This window comes from Rhinolophus sinicus, linkage group LG06 (genome assembly GCF_036562045.2).
Source record: "Rhinolophus sinicus isolate RSC01 linkage group LG06, ASM3656204v1, whole genome shotgun sequence".
Classification (NCBI taxonomy): Eukaryota; Metazoa; Chordata; class Mammalia; order Chiroptera; family Rhinolophidae; genus Rhinolophus; species Rhinolophus sinicus.
The window spans coordinates 23,441,729-23,463,512 of record NC_133756.1 but is presented as its reverse complement, the minus strand read 5'-3'; the positions used below and the strand labels follow the sequence as shown (position 1 = coordinate 23,463,512).

At 52.4% G+C, this 21,784-nt stretch overlaps 1 protein-coding gene across 5 annotated transcripts in view; it reads left to right on the top strand.

Annotated features, from left to right (window-relative positions):
• Nucleotides 1-21,784, top strand: part of SSBP3 (single stranded DNA binding protein 3) — a 154,554-nt gene that overhangs the window by 127,899 nt on the left and 4,871 nt on the right. For 2 of the 5 annotated variants that reach the window (XM_074334761.1, XM_074334763.1), the window contains 8 exons: nucleotides 3,578-3,637; nucleotides 7,772-7,838; nucleotides 7,946-8,022; nucleotides 15,484-15,572; nucleotides 16,269-16,317; nucleotides 16,897-16,932; nucleotides 17,405-17,459; nucleotides 18,767-18,837. In XM_074334761.1, coding sequence (XP_074190862.1) covers nucleotides 3,578-3,637; nucleotides 7,772-7,838; nucleotides 7,946-8,022; nucleotides 15,484-15,572; nucleotides 16,269-16,317; nucleotides 16,897-16,932; nucleotides 17,405-17,459; nucleotides 18,767-18,837 — 504 coding nt within the window. Of the gene's footprint in view, nucleotides 1-2,590; nucleotides 2,672-3,577; nucleotides 3,638-7,771; nucleotides 7,839-7,945; nucleotides 8,023-15,483; nucleotides 15,573-16,268; nucleotides 16,318-16,896; nucleotides 16,933-17,404; nucleotides 17,460-18,766; nucleotides 18,838-21,784 lie in introns of all 5 variants that reach the window. The other 3 variants (XM_074334759.1, XM_074334760.1, XM_074334762.1) reach the window with 3 other exon arrangements.

Below are 21,784 nucleotides of genomic sequence, written 5' to 3'. Positions count from 1 at the left end.
CGCAGCCCAGAAAAGTTGCCAGGGCTGGGGTCTCGCGGACTGGTATGCTCCTGGTCCTTACTACTCATGAGACATTTGTCTCGAGGCAGCTGCATTGAGGCAGATTTGTGCCACATCCACTCATTGAGGGACCAAGGCCGACAGGGAGCCTCTGAGGGAGACGCAGAGGTGAAACACACACACCAGCCCTGCCCTCTGAACCTCGGGGGGCCCAAGAGACAGCTGGGAACGGCAGCAGAGCCCTGTGGACTTGGAGCATTGGGCCTCAGTGAGGACTTCTGTCGATTGAGACCCTCTCTTGGTGTCAGATACTTTTGGGTGCTTTATTTATGTTTTCAGTCATTACTCATGGAGCCAGCCACTACTAACCTCCCCTGGCTAGTGGTGCACAGGTGTGAGGGACCTGCCCAAACCTACACTGCACTTCCTGAGGAAGCATTGGATGTTCCCAGGGAGGGCGATGAAGGATTAGGAGGTAGGAGGTGCTCTCTTCTTGCCCTGAGCTGAGGAACCGACGGAATACCTTTTGCCCGCTCTTGGCAACTGGACCTCACCCTTGAATCCTCCTCCATTCTTTTCCTTTTTCCTTTTTTGGGGTTTGGCTTCGAATTATCTTATTTTGTTTACATTGCACCCAAGTTTCATGGTACAAAAGACTTGCAGGTGCAAGTATGTCCCGCCTTCATTAACTTCCCCTCCCTTTTTAATTTATGTGATTTCAATTTTCCTTCCCTGTACTGTTAATTAGGGGACCCTCTAATCAGTGCCATTATCACAGTGGTATTCATGTTTAGGAAAGCCGCTAAACAAATGCTTGCAAAATTGCTAAATGGCTAATTAATGTCTGTTAATTAAGAAAATTGCTCATGGTAACAAACCATGCCGTTGCTGGCAGCCGCTAGAAAGACACACACTTGTTGAAATTAGTAGCGTGGCAGGTAGGGGAACATCTGCTCCTCGGAGCTTTCCGGAAGTGAGCAGCCCCTCGCTTACCCATGAAACTCCAGGCCTGTCCTTCATGGCACCTCCAGGTTCCTGTAAGGGTCCCTCCGTCTTTCTCTGCTCAATGCTTCTCTGGGTCTCCTCACCCTCCAGCTCTAGCCCATCCTCCTGTCCCCTCCTCAGCTCTGGGCCGTGATTCCTGAGCAGGCGGGAGGCTGGGCAGCCTGGCTCTGAGGGAGAAGACTAAGAAAACCCTACCTGCGTCTCTCAAAGATTCTCTCTCCCTCTTTTTTAATGTAACCACACCCATTTCCCATGCATGTTTCGAATTTTTCTCAAAGGCAACTTCCAAGGGTAACGACACGGTCATGGTGATGAAGAGTGAACTAGGTCGTACTCATCACCAGCACCAGTGTCCAGCTTCCCACGTGGGCAGGAAGCTGCTTTAACTATGACCTGCAGTAGGAAATACATTTGACATTGTGACCCAGTCAACACAGACGCGTATATTTACACACAAAATAGAGGTTAATGAAAAATATTTGCCTTAAGACACACAGAGCTCTCCGATATTTTCTATTCCATTTTCTTTTGTAGTTGTTCTCTTCCAGGTTTTTAAAAAAACAATGGTTGCAACGCACTAGCATGAGTCCACCACCCACTAATGGGTTGCAACCCCCAGTTTGACCATCACCATGGTTTAAGTTTAAGTGAATTAATCTGCCTGTTTCTGCTGGGGGGAGTTGAGGTCAGCATTGCCCAGGGCTTCAGGAGTCAGCTTCGAACCATGGGTGGTTCACCACCGACTGGAGCAGAAAGCACAAGCCCCTGCACCCACCCACCCAACTGTCAGGGGCCTGCAGCCCCATCCCCCACTCCCCTGCACACACCCGCTCCAGCTCTGGGTTGAGGCGGGCCTTGGACCCATCATGCTTCTCTTCCTGGCTCTACCATTTACCATTGTGTGGCTGTGGCCAAGTCCCCTCGTTCCTTGCTACTTAGTTTCCTCATTGGTAAAAATAGGAATGCGAAACCCCACCTCACAGGCCATTTTCAAGTGGAGGTGAATTACTTAATGCACCGAGAGGGCACTCAGTAACCATTTCTTCCTCTCATTTCCCCATTTGTTCAATCGCTGGCACCACCCTGCTCCACTCCTTCTGCCTGTTCTTGTTCATCCATCAGTAGACTGGTCTCTAGGTACCCATGACCTGTCTCTGTCCCCCCAGACTGGGAGCTCCTTGAAGGCAGGGCCTCTTCCACGTCTTGCGGACTGGGTCAGTTTCTACTTGTCACTATGCCCTCTGAGCCCATCTCAACCAACGTATTTAACATGGCAAACTCCGCTCCCTCACTAGCCGGTGGCCAGGCCCCTGCTCCTGCGTGCTTTGACAAAGGAGCTTGATTTGATTTTTCATTCCTGTAAATCCCCGTGAAGGTGTTTATCAGCTTCTCTCCCTCCCGCTCGCTGTTTTCTGCCGATGAGCCGGTGACCTAGGCAGCAGCTCGCACCTCCCCGCCAACCAGAGCCCGCCGCCCGCACGCCCGCCACCCGCCCTTCGTTTTGGTTTAATTTTTGTTCTTTTAAGCTTCTGCGCTTCTCCATGTGCTGTGATCTATAACCTGCCTCTACTGTCTGGCCTCACAGGGTCCTCCGGGGTCACAGCCCTCGCCGCACGCACAGCCTCCACCCCACAATCCCAGCAGCATGATGGGACCCCACAGTCAGGTAACGCACTTGGCTCGCCCGCCCGCCGGGGGGCACGGGGCACCAGGAGGACAGAGCCAGCAGAGGAAAAACAAAAATCAAAACGTGCTCTCACCATTGCCTTCAAGTCTTGATTGACAAATGAAGTGTTTTTGAAAAAAAATACATATTTCTAAAGAGAGTCTTCATTCCTTGGATATCACACCCAGCTTGGATATAATACCAAGAGAAAAGAAAAAACATTTCTGTGACCTTGTCAGCGGCCTTTGCGTTTTTGTTTTTTCCTCTCTCACTTTTGGTTTGGTTTTTTGAGTTTGGTTAACCATTCATTTGTAACTGAAGCTGCATCCCTAGCCTTTTCTTTGTGCACTCTTGCTGCTGAGAAAGCTTTCCTGCCCATTCCCTGCATTAAGTTAGGGAGCCCGCTGTCCCCTTACCGTTTTCATTGTGTTCCCCCCTCGAATCCTTGCTCCCTTCCCCACTCCCTTCATTGGTGGTTTCTGTGTGTGTGTGTGCACGCGTGTGTGTGCGCGTGAGCACGTGTCCAGCTTTGTCTGCACACCCTGGGTATTGTATGTATAGGTCCCTTTTCTGGTTCTTTGATTTGCCCTTCCTGAGAGCAGACGTTTCCCTCCTTTGCCCCACATTGATGTCACTGCTCTTCCACATCCTGTGCAAAGTCTCAACTGCTGCCCCATCACCCAAAGTTGATCTCCGTGAAGAGATGCAGAGTCCCATGTGTTGTGGCATCTGTTGTTCCCTCTGCCCAAAGGAAGTTTTGCCCGGAGGGAAGAGGCTACTGGGAGAAAGAGAGTTTAAAATATCACTAGTTGGTAACAAAACTGGACTTTGTGGAGTGGAGTTCATTTGTGTTTGTCACTGTGCAAGAGCACAGGCTGTCATTGAACTAATTCCCTGTAATTACAGCCTTTTATGTCACCACGATATGCAGGCGGCCCCAGGCCCCCGATCAGAATGGGAAACCAGGTACTGTACCTTTTCATGTTCTCTCTCTCCTCACTCCGCTTCCCTTGACCCCAGTTGGATTTTGGCTCACATCAAAGTGTGGGGAAAAGATTGGGAGGTGGAGGGACAAGTGGATCCCCAGGGAGGGCCCTGTGTCTACTCTGTGCCCATGGTGCAGCCCCCTGCCAGCATTTCACCTGCCTCTCCTGTGAGGCTTGGGGCAGCAGTTCTGGAGCTTGGAGGTCAGGCCAGGGTGGGAAAGCAGGGTTTCCGCTATTCTAGAGAAGGTGGTAATACCCCTGCCCCTCCCTTCCAGGCCCTTCTTGGAAAAGGGTCTTCCTCCTTAATGAAGTTAATTGACAACGTGCATTTTTTCCTGGAAGCTTTTGAGAATTGCCAAGGCTGGTAAATAGAATCCTGCTATTAAGGGGAGAAATGGCCCATAGGAATGCTTAGATCAGGAGCCTGGAGGCAGCGGAGCAGGGCATTTGGGAGTTTTTCAGCAATGTCTGCCTGCTTTCCAGACCCAACTCAAAACAAGAAAGGATTTGTTCATGTAATTAGAAAAGTGGGGAGAGCTTTTCAGCCTGGGGTCGTGTGCCTTGTGCTGGCCCATTAGGGTCGGCAATTCTAGGTGGTCTGAAGAATTGGTCCCCACCCCCACCCTCCCCTGTCCAGCCTATCCGGGGGCAGGAGGGGAGGTGGTGAGATACAGATGAATATCCTCTTTTGAGGATAGACAGACTTAAAAGAAACTTCAGGGAAATTTCTTTTTAATGCCAAACTATTTTTTATACGTATTTTGAATGACCTTGCAAAAGCCTTCCAAAAAATCTGACAGCAACGCCAGTTCATCCAGCCCTTCTTGCCTTTGGAGCTGGGAGTTCATTCATCAACTAAATTGGCGTTCTCTATGATTCGTTCTCTGTGATTCCTTCCATTCTCAAGGCTCCGCAAGAAAGCCCCTGAATGAGACAATGCAGGGGCTACAGTGAGAAGCTCATAGCCAGGGGCCTCCGGTTTTGAAGTTAAATTACCTGTCAGGTTTCCACTTTTTTTCCCTCCGAAAGTCCTTTGTTTTTTATTTTCTCTGACATGAGGGGGACAAATTTGGACACGAAGAATTAGAGACTCAGCTTTCTGAGCAAGGAAGGACCTGTGGCTACATCACAGATGAGGAAACAGAAGGTCAGAGTGGCAGAGTGATTTCCCAGAGTCTCCCAGTGAGCTGGGCTCGAATCTGTTTCCAGCTCCCGGACCAGTGCTGTTTCCTCCCCATCTTACCCATTCTGTTAGCTTTCTTAGTTGTGAAAGTGTGGCCCCTGCCTTTGTGTTTAACTTGTCACCAAGTGGATCACCTTTGCCATCAGGCTCATGGGCCACAGCAGCAACTTTCCCTCCTGCCCATCTCGGGGCTCTTCTTGGCCTGAATAGGCCTCTGACTCAGGGAGAGAACAGATGCTTCCTTATCATAGCTGTGGTCCTTCCTCCAGCAATTAAGAAACACTCGAGGAAGCATGTAGGTATCTATTCATCAATTAGATATAAGCAAGTACCCAAGAGAGCAAATGGAGAATAAATCGTCATCTGCACCTCACGTTGCAAACCAATCTTCCCAACTCCTGTCAGAAAGTGACACTGATTTTCCAGTTTCCTGTGAACTCAAGCAATTTTTGTCCTCCAAGGGGGATGTACCCCTTTCACCCTGGGGGTTTCTTGGACTGAGCCTCCATTGGGGCTGCCAATCAAACAGAACCCCTTGCCACCTCCCTCCGGGGTGGTGGAGGAAGCAGAGGCAGCAGGACTTGCCCTCCTGGATTAGGGCGATCAGAAGGGCACTCGGGTACAAGAAGCTGAGGGTTGCTGACTTGGCCTGGAAGTCTTGCAAAGCCAGCCTCCTGCCTGCCATCCTGGCTGAGGTTTGGGGCTGTGTAGGGAACATTGCTGTGTTTCAAGCAAGGGTGGCTGGGTTGGTGAACGGTGGGGTTCAGCCGGATTTAGGATAGGAGCACTAGAATGCAGGGCTGTCAGGAAGTCCTTCTGTCACGTCCCAGCTGAGCCCCACCGAATGAGCGTGCATACGCTGCTGGGATGTGTCCGTTCCCTGGGCAGACACTTCGGCACCTGCCCCGTGGTGCTGTAGGGGAAGCTTTGGCCTGCTTCTGGGAGCCTGTGGGACAGCCTCAGCACTTCCCTTCCCTGCGGGTCCCGAGATGTGTGCATGGCACATGCTTCCAGTCCCATTATGAACTGTTATTTTTCTTCTTTCTTACATTTGAGGGCTTCAGCCTGCTCAGTGCAGGACACTTTTATGTCGGTCATTGCATACCTTCCCTCCTTTGTAGAAGAGGCCCAGACTGCCCTGTCCCATCTCAGGTTCACCCCAGTAAGGGAAGTGTCTCCCAGGCCCCCTCTGAGCCTCTGGGCAGCCCAGCTCTGCTCTTGTGTCCCGTCATGCAGCAGGCTTCGTGGGGAGCCCAAGGGGGAGCTTCCTGTAAGAACTGGTGGTCAGCACAGGGCTACGTGGAAAGGGAGCGATTGTCCAGCCTCTATGGCTGCTCTGTCTACTTCAACATGCTGGGGTCCCCCAAACCACACAGCCCCAGATGCAGATTTTCCTGTATCCTCTCAGAAGCCGGTAACCAGCCCAATCCCAAGTGGCATAAACCAGCCCAGTGATTCAGAGCTTGGGAACTTGGAGGGAAGCAGGGCTGGGAGAAAGTGAGAGGTTGGAACAGGTAAAACCCAGGGGCTGAAGAGACAGACCCTGAGCCCCCCAGGCAGGTGGAAAGAGCAGGTGCCAAATGCCACTTCGTGAACATCAAGTACTCCCCAGGCTTGTGTGGCCCTCCCACAAGCCTCCCCTAGCCCTCCACACCCCATTTTTTTTTTTTTTACTTTTTTTTTTAATTAAAGTTTATTGGGGTGACAATTGTTAGTAAAATACATAGATTTCAGGTGTACAATTCTGTATTACATCATTTATAAATGCCATTGCCACACCCCATTCTAAAGCGTGAGGACTTACTTGTCCCTTTGCTTCCCACCACCTCATCCTAAAACCGGTTTGGAGTTCACCACTTAGCTCTCCATTCAGCCAAGCCTACAGCTGTGAGCGGGATGGGGGTGAGGGTCCCCATTCCAGGTGCCCGGCCTCAGAAGCACTGCACCTGCAAATGGAAAAGGGTGACCAACTTTCCCAAAGGCTTTTCCTCTCCAAGGCAAAGGTCCATATTTTGTCCTAAGGTATGGGGTTCTAGAAGCACACCTTCGCCCCAGCTCTGCTTCTCTCTCTTCAGATGGCAGCTAAAATAACTTGTCCCAAGTAAAGCACTTTTAATAGGTTTTCACAGCAGGTGTGCCAAGCGTTCACTCAGGAAACCTGTGGCACCCTGTCCTCACCTTAGTCGTAAACCTCCCAGCATCTGCCGCTTGTATCAGGCTTTAGGTAGCAGGTTCTCATTCAGCACCCTGCTCACCGTCCTAGAGGACCCCTCTTCACCCCCCGGGGGAAGGTGACATTTCATGTGAGGGAGTCAGGAGTCCCAAGCGCTCATCCTGGCTCGCCCTGAAGGTGTCTGGGGGTGCTGGGCCTCTGGGCCCCATTTTCTCTTATCTCGATCACAGAGACTGCCTCCTCCCCTGTTCCTCTTGAAAAATGACTTCTTATTGCGATAGGGTTTTTAACTAGTGGGTCTCTCGGTCCCTATGGTGTGGCGGTGGGGATAAAATAAGTTACATCTCCATGAGGCAAAGAAAAGACAGGGTTTGGCTTAAATCACAGTGGCGGAGGTTTGGTGGTAAGAGGGAGGGGGCACTACTGCCTTTGAGGGGTGTGTGGCAGGCAGCCCAGCCAGAGTGCGACCAGGCTCTGGCAGGTACACAAACCCACAAAGACGGCAGGCTGGGGCGATGGTTCCTCCCCCACAGATGAGGCCCTCACCCACCCATGCCGCAGTTTTCGCTAACACCAGCTCAAGCTGACTGCCACTCTCAGGGGACCGTCTTCCAGCTGGCAAGCAGCAGGAATGGTTTTGGGGAGGCCATGAGTGGCCCTAAATGGTCAGCTAGGGAGCTGGGGCAGGCGGACGTGTCGCCCTCTGTTCCGCAGCCCCGGGGAGCAGCCGCTCAGCTCATGTCTCACATCTGTTTCAGCCTCCAGGAGGAGTTCCTGGAACACAGCCGCTGCTGCCCAATTCCATGGATCCGACACGACAACAAGGTCGCGAGGGTGGGCTGGGCTGCCTGGGGTGCGTGGAGTCGGGAGGGGCCCCTTCTCCCTCTGCTGTGTGCCTCTGCCACTCACAGCTCTCCTCCTCTCTCATGCAGGGCACCCCAACATGGGAGGATCAATGCAGAGAATGAACCCTCCCCGAGGCATGGGGCCCATGGGGCCCGGCCCACAGGTAACCTCCTGTCTGTCCATCCATCTCCCTGGCCATCTGTGTGCCCCTGCCTTCTCTCCTCTTTCCACAGTCTGTCAGTCTTTCCACATTGCTTAGCTTGCAAGGGTTTGAGGAGAGGATGTGACCAGGTCCCCAGCTGCGCTCTCTGCCCAGAGCTGGGCTGGCCCCACACACAGCCAGGAGCAGCCCCCTCAGCAGCAGAGTTGAGGGACCCCCGCAGGGAGCTGGGGAAGAGGGGCGTCTGGGAGCCCCCTAGTTGACAGACCTTTCCAGAGGAGAGGTGTGCTAACCTGTCGTAGGAGGAATTTGGAAGGCAGAGGTACCTGAGCAGTGATGTGGGTCCTACAGGAATCCCAAAGCCCCGTCCCATCCTGGGTGTGTGGACTTGAACTGGCTCCAGGATCACAGTTTGTTGTGACCCCCAAGTGGGACACATGAGTGGCAGTCCTAGCTCTGCTTGGAATTCATCATTTGTCTGTCCTTGGACAAATCACCTTGACATCTGTGGGCCCCAGCAGGCCTTCATTTCCCTACCTGCCCAACAGGGAGTGAGTTTATATCCACGGTTCTCTGTGTGGCCACCTCAGGTGAGAGGCAGCCAGGCTGGCCAGGACCCAGCTCACTTCACCCCAGAGCTTTTGCCTGTTTCATATACCGGGGTCCTGCCAAGACTTGTTTCTGTTTTGTTTTGTTTTTAAAGATTTTTATTTAAAAATGTAGCTATCATATAACATTATATCAGTTTCAGGTGTACACCATGGTCATTCAACATTTGTATACCTAAAGAAGTGATCACCATAAGTCCAGCCCTAAGATTAGTTTTGACCAGAGGGCTCCATTGCCCCCTCCCCCCCTCAATAAAAGGACCATTTAGAAACCTCTAGAAGAAATAATTTCAAGTGCTCTGTCTACCCCTTTACAGTTACAACACAGTGGCTGCTCCTTGTGACCCAACTCCATACCCCACACGTCCATCAGGCAGGGGAATGAGAGGCCGTTTCTGTTCTAGAGCCTTCTCACACTTGGCTCCCACTCTTCTGAGTATTTGAATGTGGCTCTTTCCTGCAGGAGCCATGACAGAGAGCCTGCTGTGTTCTTCCCTTCTTGGGAACTCGCTGGAGTCTGACTGCCTGAAAGAAGCTAGAAATTTGGATAAGGAGAGGGGAGTTTCACGTAGTGAGAGTGGGAGGGTTTTGTTCCAGGGTGTTCCTTCCCTTTTCTGCCCCAGAAGCCTGCTTGTCCCTCCCCACCTGTTTGTAGATGTTTGGATTCTCTGGCCCTTCCCCAGGTTTCTGGTTCCCTGGAGGTGGAGTAGCACCCCTGCTTGCTCACACCCAGGTGCCTCCTTTTTTTAAGGAGAGGCATCTGTGTACACCCCGCAGCCCTCCACTCCGTCCTCACAGCACACCCAGCCCCTGTGTTGCTCCAACATCTGTGGTGTGGAAAGGTTCTAGGGAGGGCCGCGTCGTCTGTTGGCCCCATAATCCTAAAAGGAAGCAAACCCACCCCAATTGCAGCTCTTGTTTTCCTGTTTGTTTGTTTGTTTGTTTGTTTGTTTTCTTTCCTCAAATCCCCCAGAGCTTGTATTTTTACCAGCTCCTCTTAAAGCCACCAGAGTGCCCCCCCACCTGCCACCATCTTTGAGTGGACCTGTGCAAGGCGGGCCGGTCAAGGAAACCATAGGCGGGCGGCAGAGGCTGCTGCAGAGCGCCCCCTCTCCTGAATCTCCCTCAGCCTCTGCCACACCTTAGGATACTCTTCATGTAGAAACTGGCAGTGGCCTCGGACTTCCAGAACGTCCTGGGAGGTCTAGATCTGAGAGATACAAGAGGATGGCGTCTGGGGCAGGAACGTTGCTTTCCTACTGCACTGCCCCTCTCCTCTGGATTCTGGGAGGCTTAACAGCTGCTTCTGTAAACTGGGAAGGAGACCAGTATCTGCCTGAGGGGTTACTGAAGTGGGAAGGGTCAAGTACTTGGCGTGACGCTTGGCACAGGGTAGCCCCTTAAGGAGCAATTTATGTTTTCCAACTTGGCGGCTTGAAACAAGTGTTGAGGATTCTAGTTGCTTGGGTTTGGTGATTGCTTTTAGTTTGTTTTTTTATTTTTCTGGCAAAGGTCATTAGTATGTTGAGGTTCTAGAAGCTGGAAGTGGATGCTATCAGACTGGCTGAGAGCACAGTGTTCCAGAAGTGTAGGCGCATGGCTTAGCGGGTGTCTCGTCACGTTAGTTTCCCCGACCAGCAGTCAGCACACTCCCGTGGCATACTTGAAAAAGGTGAGGGTCCTGAAGGCGAAGTCTTGCCGAAAAGGGCCTCCTGGGCCCAGTGTGGCTCTCCTGGCCTCACCGAGCAGTGTACAGGATGGAGCTGTCCTGCAGGCTCTGAGGGGAAGGAGATGCTAGCACAGGGGTGAGGCCAGCTGATCCTTCCCAACCCCACCAACCTCAGGGGCTCTGAAAACGACTCCCCTGTTCTTTATTTTGTCAACACAAAGACCCTAAGGCACTTTTCCTATGTCTCCGGTACCCCTCTGGGTATGGTACACTATTAAATTCCAGAGTCAAACCCCCCTCAGAGCTCCAGCTCCTCACTGGGGGCAGAAAAGCCTGGTGTTGTGTGGGACTTGGGCCTGGGCAAGGTTGGGGTGTGGGATGGATTTCAGGGTCCACAGTTAGCCAGGGAGTGGGCACCACAGAGCCTGGTGTTTTGGCCTCCAGGGCTGAGGGTGGGGAGAGCGCAGACCCTCCATACACCCCCCAGCCCTTTCTGTCCCCTGAGCGTGCTGCCCTGGTCACTTCCAGTGGACAGAAAAAGGATGAGCTCTGAACTTAGTGCTGGAAAACACAGTTCTGGCCGTGCCTCAGCCCGGTTGGGCCTTAGTTCCTCATCTGCAGAATGGGCAGCTGGGTGGTGACCTCATAGGGGGTTACCCTTGTGGGGCTGGGTGAAAACAACAACTGTGAGACACACCTCAACACAAGGTACCTGCAAGGTGTTCCATGGATCCCATTCCCTCCCTAGGCCCTGGGCTCAGGCTGTTAGGAAAGGTGGCCAGCCCCTTCAGGCAGCCTTTAGTAAGCACCCCTGCAAGCCCAGTGCTGTGCTGAGACCAGACACAAAGGTGGGAAACCCTCAGCCTGTTGTTCCCGGTGGGGAATAAAATCGCTTCTAGCCAGGGGCCACTGCCGAAGCTTCTGAACAAAGAATAGGTACAGGGTGCTCTTGGAGCTGCTCTATAGGTTTTAAATCCAAATGGAGTGGCATTAACACTTCTGGAGCTTGTGTTGCATTTTAGCCTAAATGTCACAAAGGAACCAGCAGACCAGGCATTGCCCTGCCCTTTGCCCTCAGTCTCTCAGACAGATTTTACTCTCGTTTTGTGAAATGTCCAGTGCCAAAAAGGAGGTAATATTTCCACTTAATTGTTTCTTTTCTTTAAAGAATTGTGTGTGTGTCAGTGCCAGGTGAGAACCTTTTGGCTAAGTCTTTCGAAAGAATGCTATTAGAATGAGGCTACAGCTGCAGGGCCTTCTGGCCAGGTTCAGGTGGATTGAATGCACGGCCCGTCAGACCCCACGGGTATCGATCCCCAGGGCTACCCGCCCCTCAGTGTTGCTGGTATTCCGGTTGGGGTGCAGTTAGCTCAGCCTAGAATCAGATCACCATTCTGGCCGGTCTGTATTTGAGGAAGTGCCAGTGAAAGATCCTCCACAATCCTTGGGACGGTCTGTGCCACCCACAGGGGGACGACCTACATCTCCCTGCTGGTCAGGATAGTCCAAGCTCAGTGCCTCTGAGCAGAGACCCCAGAAAGAGATGGAAGAATCGGAACGCTGGGCAGAGCACCCGGGGACGGGGAGAGGGGTGTGGGCCATTCAAGGCACTTTCCTGAGAGGCTTCCCAGCATGGGATGGCCAGGCTCCCATGTGATTAGAGGGGTGTTAGACGGGCCCCCACTTCCTGGGAAACTGCCCTGATAGCCACAAGTCCATTTTCACAGATCCATCCTAAAGACTATTTTAAGGTGAAGCACTTCCCTACTTTAAGGTGAAGATGGCACTGGGCAGGCCACTGGCTGCACCAAGCAAGAGCCCCTCCGACAAGATGTTTTGGGAAATAGTAACAGGCCTCAGCCCTTGCTGGCCGCTGGGTGACTTACCAAGTGATGGTGAACCCTGCACAGCACAGAGCTGAGACCGAGAGGGTGGGACCTGACTCACGGTCCCCAGCAAGAGGCTCGTTGTTGCTGACTGTGGGTCAGACCCCTCGCCCAGGGTCTGGGGTACCCACATGGGCACGAGGGCCAGGGGTGTGGGAACAGACCCCCATGGATATGGCCAGGCCCATGGCCGCACTGAGAACTCCTCTGTGTCTCCATCACCCTGTCCCTGTGGAGCAGTGCTGACAGCAGAGGAGGGAGCAGCCTCTGGTTTGTGGTCACACCTTGCAGCCCAGTGCTGTGGGCGGGGGGCAGATATGGGGAGAAGGGAGGACCATGTCACCTGAGTCTCTCAAACCAATCCTACCTGCCCTCTGTGAAAAGGCTGGTGCTTGGGATTTGAACCATTTCCCCCCAAGCCTGATTTTTAGTCCTACTTTCCCCTCTGACTTGCTATGTGACATTGGGTGAGTCTCTGGCCTCTCTGGGCCTCCAGCTTGTCATCTGTGAAATGGGGAGCTGTGCATGGCCGTCCAGGGTCTGTGACTCTGAAGGAGGGAGGACCTGGTGGGCACAGTCCCTCTAGGGAAGCAGCCATGCTAGTATTTGGGAGGCTCCTGAAGGCGGGGAAGGGTCGGGAACAGCAGGTGGTACATCCGGAGCCTTCTGGAGGGGCTGCACGTCCAGGTGTCTTTCGGGAGCGAGCACCCTACTTGTCCTCTCCCTTCATTCTGAGGCAGTGTCCTGGGCTTCTGCCCACCCCAGGCCAGCCCCCAACTCTTGCCCTGGGTGGAAGAGGCAGCAGAATGCACCTGAGGCCCCTGGAAGAAAGCAGTCTCTGGAAGACCTTTCTAATGGTCCAGCCTGTACACAGTGGACGAGCGGGTTGCCTGGGGAGGGGTGAGCTTCCTGTTCCGGAGAAGCAGAAGTGAGGCTGAGATTGGTCAAGGGGATTTAGTAGCTGCACGTGGGACTTGGAAAGGGTCCTTTATGAGCCGAGGTCCTGTGATGCTTAAGGCAGCGTTAAGGGCTTTGGCATTTGTTCTACTGCCAATTTCCCAAGTCAGTACACACCTCCCAGGACTGACAGCCCTTCGGGCCATCATTTCATCTTTTCCTCACAGGGCCCTGGAGGCTTGGGAGCTCCTTGTTTCCAGTCTGTGGATGAGGCGGCCCAGCAGAGGGTTGCAGGGCTTCAGTCCCAGCTCTGCCGAGAGCATGGCTGTGCAAGTGGCTGTCATTGCTTCTGCACCTCAGTTTTTAAATCTTTAAAGTGGGGATAGTAATGGGGTTGTTGTGATGATTAGATGTAGGTGATGAAAAGCACGTAGCACAGCCCGGCAGAGAGGAAGCGTTACTGTTATTTGTGAAGTTTATCTGGTAGTCACCAGCACGTGGCTGAGTCGGGGCCAGCTCTCCTGTATTCTGACGCCAAAGCCATGGCTCTGCTCACTGCCCCGTGACACCTCTGTAAAGTGGGCCTGGCCCCTGCATGTCTCCCTGAGCCTACACTGTTTGCTGCAAGGCATGCGCACATCTTTCTGGCCCAGGGGCTCAGCCCGAATCCGGCAGGGGGCTGTGGTCGTCACAAGAGTGCTGGCTGCCTAAGGGCCCCTCTGCGGCCGCCTTGCCCCGCCTCCCCGGCGCCAGGCCTCGCTGGTTGCCCGCCAGCCTGGTGCTGCACACTCCATCATTGTCCACACCCTCCCTGGGCACTCTTAGACTCCAAACCCCTCTGGTTAACGTGCAGAAGAGGTGGCTTCAAGGTGCGCAGGTTTGAGAGACAGTCTCTGGCTGAAGAGCCCACCTCAGCCTGCAATTGGCTCCCAGTCTGTGGCCTTGGCCCTCCAGCCTCCTGTTCACCCCCTCCCCCTCGCCTCTCACCCTAGGTGTGAGGTAGAGTGCAGACCCCAGAGGCTCATAAATCCAGGTTTAAACCCCAGCTGGGTCATTTGTTGACTGTTTTTGGGCAAATCTTAATCCCGTCAGACCTTCACTCTTCCGTGGAATGGGAATAATACCAGCCTCATGGCCCTGATCTAAGGACCAAACCAGAGACTGTGTGTAAAGCATGCTGTGTGCTCAGTAAAGAACAGCTAATGCTGGCTGTTCCTTTGCTATCAGAATTCCACCAATCTACTTCTTTTAGATTCTCCTACAAGGACAGAGCTTAAGCTATAGCCAGGTTCATTTTGCTTCCCATTCATTCATTTCTTCACTCCTTCACTGATTTATGCAGCACCCAGTCTGTGCCAGCTGGTGCATGGAATGTAGGGGGCTGTGAAGGTCGTTAAGACACAGTTTCTATCTTCAAAAGGCACTCTGAGTCCAGGAGGAGAGATGGACGTGTGGCCGTAATCATACCCAGTGTGGCGGAGGAGAGAAATCCCAAGGCATTATAGGAGTAGCTCGAATGGAGCCGTTAATCCCAAGGGGTGGGGCAGGAAGGCTTCCCAGAGGAGGTGCTATTTGAATTGGGTATTAGAGGATGTATGGGAGCCCATCAAGTGGGGAAGGGAGGCGAGGCATTCATTCCTGACCAGAGAATAGCACTAGAAGAGGGGAGTTTGTGACAGGAGATGAACCAAGTGAAAGACCTGGGCTGCCTGGTCCAGGTGCTCTTGTGACCCACCCCACTCTGCCTCAGCTGGTTATACTGGGCTGGGACTCCTGGGAGTTTCCGAGTTCTGTGTAGACTCTTCCATCAGACAGAATGGTGGCTTCCTTCTGGGGGTAGAAACGAGAGAAGCATTTCCCCTGCTCCCCTAGCCCCACATCCTGGACACCTAGATTAGGCAACTTGATCCGGGGGCGGGAGACAGCCCAGACCTAGGGCCAGGTAGGGTGTCTGTACATGCCAGGCCTTTCAGGAACGTTCCTTCCCCTTCCACATGCAGACCCAGCCTTGCCCCCCAGCCTGCCAGCAGTTTCTTCTCCCTCAGAGTGTCGAAGGTGACTGGCGTTCACCAGTCACATCTGTTACTGAGTTTGTTCCCCTTCACCCACCTGAGACCTGAGGGGAAGGTGCCAGAGATGTTAGTGGCTTGCTAGACGTTCATGTGCTTTTGAGAGAACCATCTTGAAGCCCCTGAAGATGCGTTTAAAGTTGTGACTGTCCCTCTGTGCTGGCTTGTCATTGTAGTCCCATCACTTGGTTCCCACCCTCCCTCCACCCTTTGTAAACAAATGTATGATTTTTCTCTCATCAGGTTCTTCTCACAGACTAACCCTCTCGCTTATATTCTGTCTGTTTGTTTTCCCTCCCTCCTTCTCTCTCCGGTTCCCCTTCTCCTTCTCATAGACTGACCCTTGGTTATCGTTGCAGAATTACGGCAGCGGCATGAGACCACCACCCAACTCCCTTGGCCCCGCCATGCCCGGGATTAACATGTAAGGCAGAAACGACCCACCAGTGGCTCAGAGCCCCTGGCTTTTCCCCACCCTCTGCTGCCCTCCTGGAAGACTCGTGACCTGAGCAGTTACTGGCACTCTCTGGACCTTAGTCGCCTCATCCGTAAAGTGAGGATGTTGACAATACTGGTGACGAGACCTCACCCCACGTAGTGCTTTACGTGCCCGGCACGGTTCTAACCATGTTCTGTGGATTAGCTCACCTAATCCTTATGATAACCCTGTGAGGTGGTTATTATCATCCCCCATTTACAGATGAGGTAACTGAGGCACAGAGAGGTGAAGTCACTTGCCTATGCTCACACAGCATGTAGTGGAAGGGGCAAGATTTGAACCCCTGTACAGCTGACCACTGTTCTGGTATTTTTGTGTTTCTTAACCCCTTTGAGGTGATAGTCCCCGTGAGACTCTTGGGACTCCTTTCTGGGAAAATGTACATGCAGAAGATATTTGATCTACTTGACAAATTTCCCATATAATTTGTAGCAGTCTGTAGATGTCCACCCATGAAACTAGCCATTACTTCCCTAGAAGCAGATGGTCTCTAGGCCCTGGGCATACATATAGGACTTCCTGTCAGTGACTTCAGCCCTCTTGTTCTGCCCCTGCTGGCACCGCCTGCTTGGAATTGACAGCACCTTTTTCATTGTCTCCATCTCTCTCTCCCTCTGTCAGGGGCCCGGGAGCTGGCAGACCCTGGCCCACTCCTAACAGTGCTAACTCAGTGAGTACCAGGTTGGGTAGGTGGTGGTTGCCAGGGAGGGGGCTCTGGGGTACAAGATTCCTGTCCCCAGGTTGGAGGTGTCACAGGGAGGGGAGATGCAGCAGGATTCTACCTGATGCCTCCATGGAGAAGCCCACCTGTAGGCAGAGGCGTGGCCCCCACCCAGCCTCACCCATTGCTCTGCAGACACTGAGGTGTGAGCTGAGAGCCTGGCTCAGAGACCACTGTTCCCGTAGAGGGTCCTGCGGGGCCAGCTTCAGAAGGAGGAGCTGGGAAGGGCCTCGGTGCAGATTGTCCAGGGGAGAAGGCTGACGGGGGGGGATGCGAAGTTCTCACTTGCCTGCCCTTCTGAACTGGAGGCTCCTGCAAGGCTCTCGGGATCAGTTCAGTGTGGGAGCTGGACTTTGCTCACATCCACAACCCTGCTAGGGTCAGTAGCTAGGTGACTCAGTGGGTCCCACAGCCCGTCCCATCAAGAGTAAGGTCACGTCCCCAAGTGGGTTTGGAAGCCAAGAGGTGCTGCCTGTCGGAGGAAGTGACTCTGACACACACATGCCCCCCCCCCCACCTTATTTCTAGATTCCATACTCCTCCTCATCACCCGGTACCTATGTGGTAAGTGTGTGTGGGTTTGGGGTGTTGCTTGTCTGTCCACTTGTAACTGAGTGTGCAAGAGAATTATTCAGGGATCCCTGTCTCTTGCCCTTTCAAAGCAAATTCTGAGCACAGATTCTAACTGTGCTAGAACTTGCTGTCAATATTCAAGTATTTGTACCTTCTGGTGGCTCAGAAGTCCCCAAACAGGACCCAGGGTTGGGATCCCCATCGTGGGGGCTGAACAGTGGGCTGGTTGGCTTTTATTTTTACCACAGGCCTCTGGTTTTGATGTGTGTGTGAGCATACACATGTACACACACACACACACACACACACACACACATCAAACCTGCCTTGGTTTAGAGAAAGAAAGGGGTGTGTCCCCCGGGCCCTGGTGAGCGCTTGCTGCTGATGTGGCTGGAACTTGGTGGCCTCCCCTACATGTGTCATCACCGTGGGTTTCTAATGTCAATTTTTATCTCATCTCCAGGGACCCCCTGGTGGTGGTGGCCCCCCAGGAACACCCATCATGCCGAGTCCTGCAGGTAAGAGGGCTTGGGGGGGGGCATAGAGAGCCCTGGAGGGGCCCAGGTGCAGACCCAAAGCTTACCAGCCTCTTCCTGAGCGGTGCATCCTACACTGGGCATCTTGGCCTCAGGGATTTAGGAGGCAAGAGGTCCCTGGTGTGACCAGTCCGCCAGGTGGCCTCAGCCAAGTCACTCCTCAGCCCTGAGGAAAGGGCAGGCAGAGCAGGGAGACCTGGGAACGAAGGGTCTCACTGATCAGAGAACCCTGTCCTGGTTGTGTGTTTGTCTAGGTGACTGAGAGGGGCTTTGGGGTCCAAGAAGCCTGGGACCAGGGCTCGACGCATGGTGCCTCTTGGCTTCTGGTCCTCTTTGTAGGAGATCCCTTCTCCCTTTTTCTTGAACTAAAGGACACAGACACACACACACACACACACACGTGGGCATATGCACGCATGCACACACACAGCCTCACAATTGTGTTTCTTTCCCAGCTATGAATAGCTTACCACCAGCAAGAAGAAATTCAACATACAATCCTTACCCACCCCAAAAATAAAAAGAGAGGTGGTGGGATTTCTGCCTGAGAAATATGGAGCCTGCTCCTGATATAAAACATGTTGGCTGATTTCCTAAGGAGATGTTTCTGGCTAATTGGGGAGACGGAGGGGTCCCTCTCTCCCACCCGCTCCTCAGCTCCCCGTAACAGGGAAGCTGCTCAGCTGCAGGGGTGGAGCTGGCGGCGACTGTGATATTCCGGCTCCCGCTCCAACTCCTTCTTTCTGCTGCTGCATTTTTATGAGCTGCATGACCTACATTCAGACTGGGTCACATGAAACCACTCCATATGTTAATGTATCTCCAGCCCCGTCCCTGCCTCTCCCTCTTGCCCCATCAGCTTGGCAGGGTGGCCCCCAGGTAATTTGTGGCATCTCTCTTTCCCCGATTTGATTAAAACTGCGGGGCGGGGTTGGGGACAGCACAGGCGGTGTGATGTGGCTGCCCCCACCACGTCCCAGCCAGTGTCCGGGGACCAGATTTGGTTCGAGGTGGGAAGCTGAGGATGCAAACCTGTCAGCCCCCTTTGCCATGTCCATACTGCTGTCCAGAAAATTCTTTGTTTCAGGGTTGAGTGGTTTTCACAGTTGAATTTTCTGTGATTAAAAACTTGGTGAATCTTCATTAAATATAAATTAGCCAGAAAATGGTGGTACTTAGAGGAAATTTTAGGTGATAAAACACAAAAGAATGAGTTCAAGTGCCACGAGTTTGTTTTAATTAAGAAATGAATTAATCACCCCGACTTGCGGGTTTCCACTATTCTACAGATTCAACAAATTCCAGTGACAACATCTACACAATGATTAATCCGGTGCCGCCTGGAGGCAGCCGGTCCAACGTAAGTCTGCTTTCTAATAATTTACATATCAGATACCATAACAAATCATAATTAACTTCATCAGCTGAGGGGAAAGCAAGTTTAATTGATTTCAGCCATTTGTTACCAAAGATGAATAAAATAAACCGTCAGAAAAGTGATTAACTCTTGGGCAACTCAGTTCCTATCTCATGGCTGCCAGGAGCTGGGAGAGAGGAAGGTAGAGTGATTCCCATGACTCTGCTCAGAGTGGGCAGCAGGCCCCACTGTGGGGACCCCCGCCGCTCTGTGGGGTGCTGGTGAGGGGAGGCACCAGGCTGCAGGTGGGATCTGGGCCGGTCCCTGCTCAGTGGGCTGGCTGTGCCACCCTGGGCCGTCCCTCATGGTCCCAGGTCTGTTTCCATGACTACGGGGCTAAGGGTTACGGCCACAGCAGGAGCATGGCCCACTTGGGGACCTGCCTGCCCTGTGCCTCCCGCACCTTGCAGCCTCTTGAACCTCTCCTTGGACCATTGCCTTGTCTAAAAGTCACTCCCTCCATTCCTGGCCTCAAAGTCCCATCCTACAATGATGGTGCGTCTCACACTCTACTTTTCTGACCCTACTCGCCCACTCCCTGTGCTTCTGTCCCATATGCGTGGAACATGACTGTGCAGCTGCAGCCTGTCTCTCCCAGGTGGGAACTCCCTGAGGGCAGGGCTGGTCTGTCTCGCCTCCAGACAACCCTTCTGCACCAGGCGGGGAGATGAATCCAACCAGCCTTGCCCTCAGGGAGCTCAGGGTTTGGAGAGCAGGCTGCTGTGTGACTAAATCAGCAGTCTGGATTGCAGAGCCAGAGGATGGGTTTGGGGCCCCAAAGTTATCTGTTGCTTTTTGGGGTGCTCTGTTTGGTTTTGTTGGTTCCGTTCCTGATGTGACATTAAACCACCCCATGTGCTAAACCCTGATCATGATTGGCCCCATGCTGGACACTGCACTTGTTTAACCTGCTTGCAGCCTATGGGATGCGGGTCTTTGGTCTGCCTCCTGGGGTGCTGAGAGGGGCCATACCAGGGTCATGTAACTGAGGGATGTGGGAACCACACACCACACCTGATGCTCCACCACCTTTCTCCACCCCCCCCTTCTGAGCATCCAGCACCTCCCACCACCCCTACCTCATCACCCCTGGCTCTCACTAGGGTGACCAGCCATCCAGGTTTTAGCTCTAAAAGCCCTTTATCCCAGGAGACAGTGTCCCAGGACCCAAGAAAGTCCTACTTTTTGGCAATGGATGCAGAAAGTGGAGCGGAAAAGTGTAAGCCCCATGCTGCTGCCCAAAAGGAAGAGACGACATACTGTTTAGTATCAGGTAGCAATGGCATAGATGTCCCTCCTCCCATGGTCGCTGTTGCCATATTTCACCTGACCACGGGTGCTGGCGGTCATGCCCTGTGGCTTTCAGTGATGGATCATCCATGTTGCATCACTCCCAGGGGTGCGACCCAAGTGCGCGGCAGTCACGGACTCTGATGGAGTCCACATATGACTGTGTCTGCAGATTACCTGTCGTGCTCTGTGTCGAGATAGTGCACGTTGCATTTCTTACGTTGAGATTTGTGGCCGTGTTTTCTACAAGTTCAGATAATGAAAATGAGAACGATGACAGCATCAGCACCAGCATGACCTACTCATCACTAGAAAAAAAGACTAAATGACAGTGCTATTTTAACCACAGGTGGGAGGACACCTACAACTGGATTAGGGAGGTAAATACCCACAACGGAAGGTACTGCACAGTATGCAGAAGCGAGAGAAGGGGAGGTGACCATGGAGAAGGGTGTGTGAAAACACACTGGAGAGAGACTGAATTACACAAGTCTGGGAGGAGACAGGCATATCCTTCTCAATCAAAAGTTGTTCATCCTCCAAAGAGAAAGCAATGCTCAGTCAAAAATAGCAGCTGCTGCCTTCGCTTAGACGACATATGCCATCACCATGGCGGTCCCTCAGTTGCTCCAGGAACTGAGAAGCTTACAGTTCCTGATGCAGAGCCTGTAGCTCAGCCCTCTGGGTGAACAGAAGGGGAATTTTATGTCAAGTGTGTTGGTCTTTCACAGTGTAGCGCTGATTTGGTCAGATCTTACCAATAGTCAGGTGAGGTGAGCTTCCTACAGAATTGTCAACTGGTGCATCGAGTCCTGGCAACAGCAAACAGGTCCCCCGGTCTTAGGTACTTTGACTTGAAAACTGGAGCTTCAAATCGTCATCTTGATTTCTGTGAAGAAAACGTAAATCAAAGATCATTCTCTTGTCCAAATACAAACTTAGACATTGCTTATTTATCTGCATGTTTGGCAGACAGTACACAGTTAATTTGGTACATTTCATTTAGTCTATAAACATCTTACCTGCTAAATATCCCACACTGCTGCTACCAAGGGGTGTGATTTGCTTACCTATGACATCAGGCTTTCATAATGAAAGATTTGGGTGACTTATCAATTTCCTCAAAAGCACTTAATGAGATATTTGACTTTATAGAAATAGATTCTCAGACACGAGCCCACAAGATGGCTATTGTTGCTGGCCATGGAAAAGATGTTAACATGTCAGCCTACTATGATGTCCTTCTCTAATTCGGAAATGTGTTGAGATGAGACTAGAGAAAGGAATCCACTAAAATAAAAATGTATGTACTGTTTCTCCAGAACTGTTTGATGATCTTTAAAGAGGCCACGAGGAGTCTAGATGATGATGAGCAGACTGCACCTGAGTTGTTGAGGTGGGCGGGTTAGGGGAGAGCATTGTGACAAAACTTCATACAGCCAAAGGAATGCCTCCATTTTTTGGAAATGAGACTGCTTGAGAACTCAAAAAAAAAAAAAACAAAAAAAAACTTCACCAGGAAGGGCAGCTACATTAAACAGGACTTTCTCAATTTCTTTATTAAAACTGTAACTTAATTGGAATCCAGCTTGGATCTCAC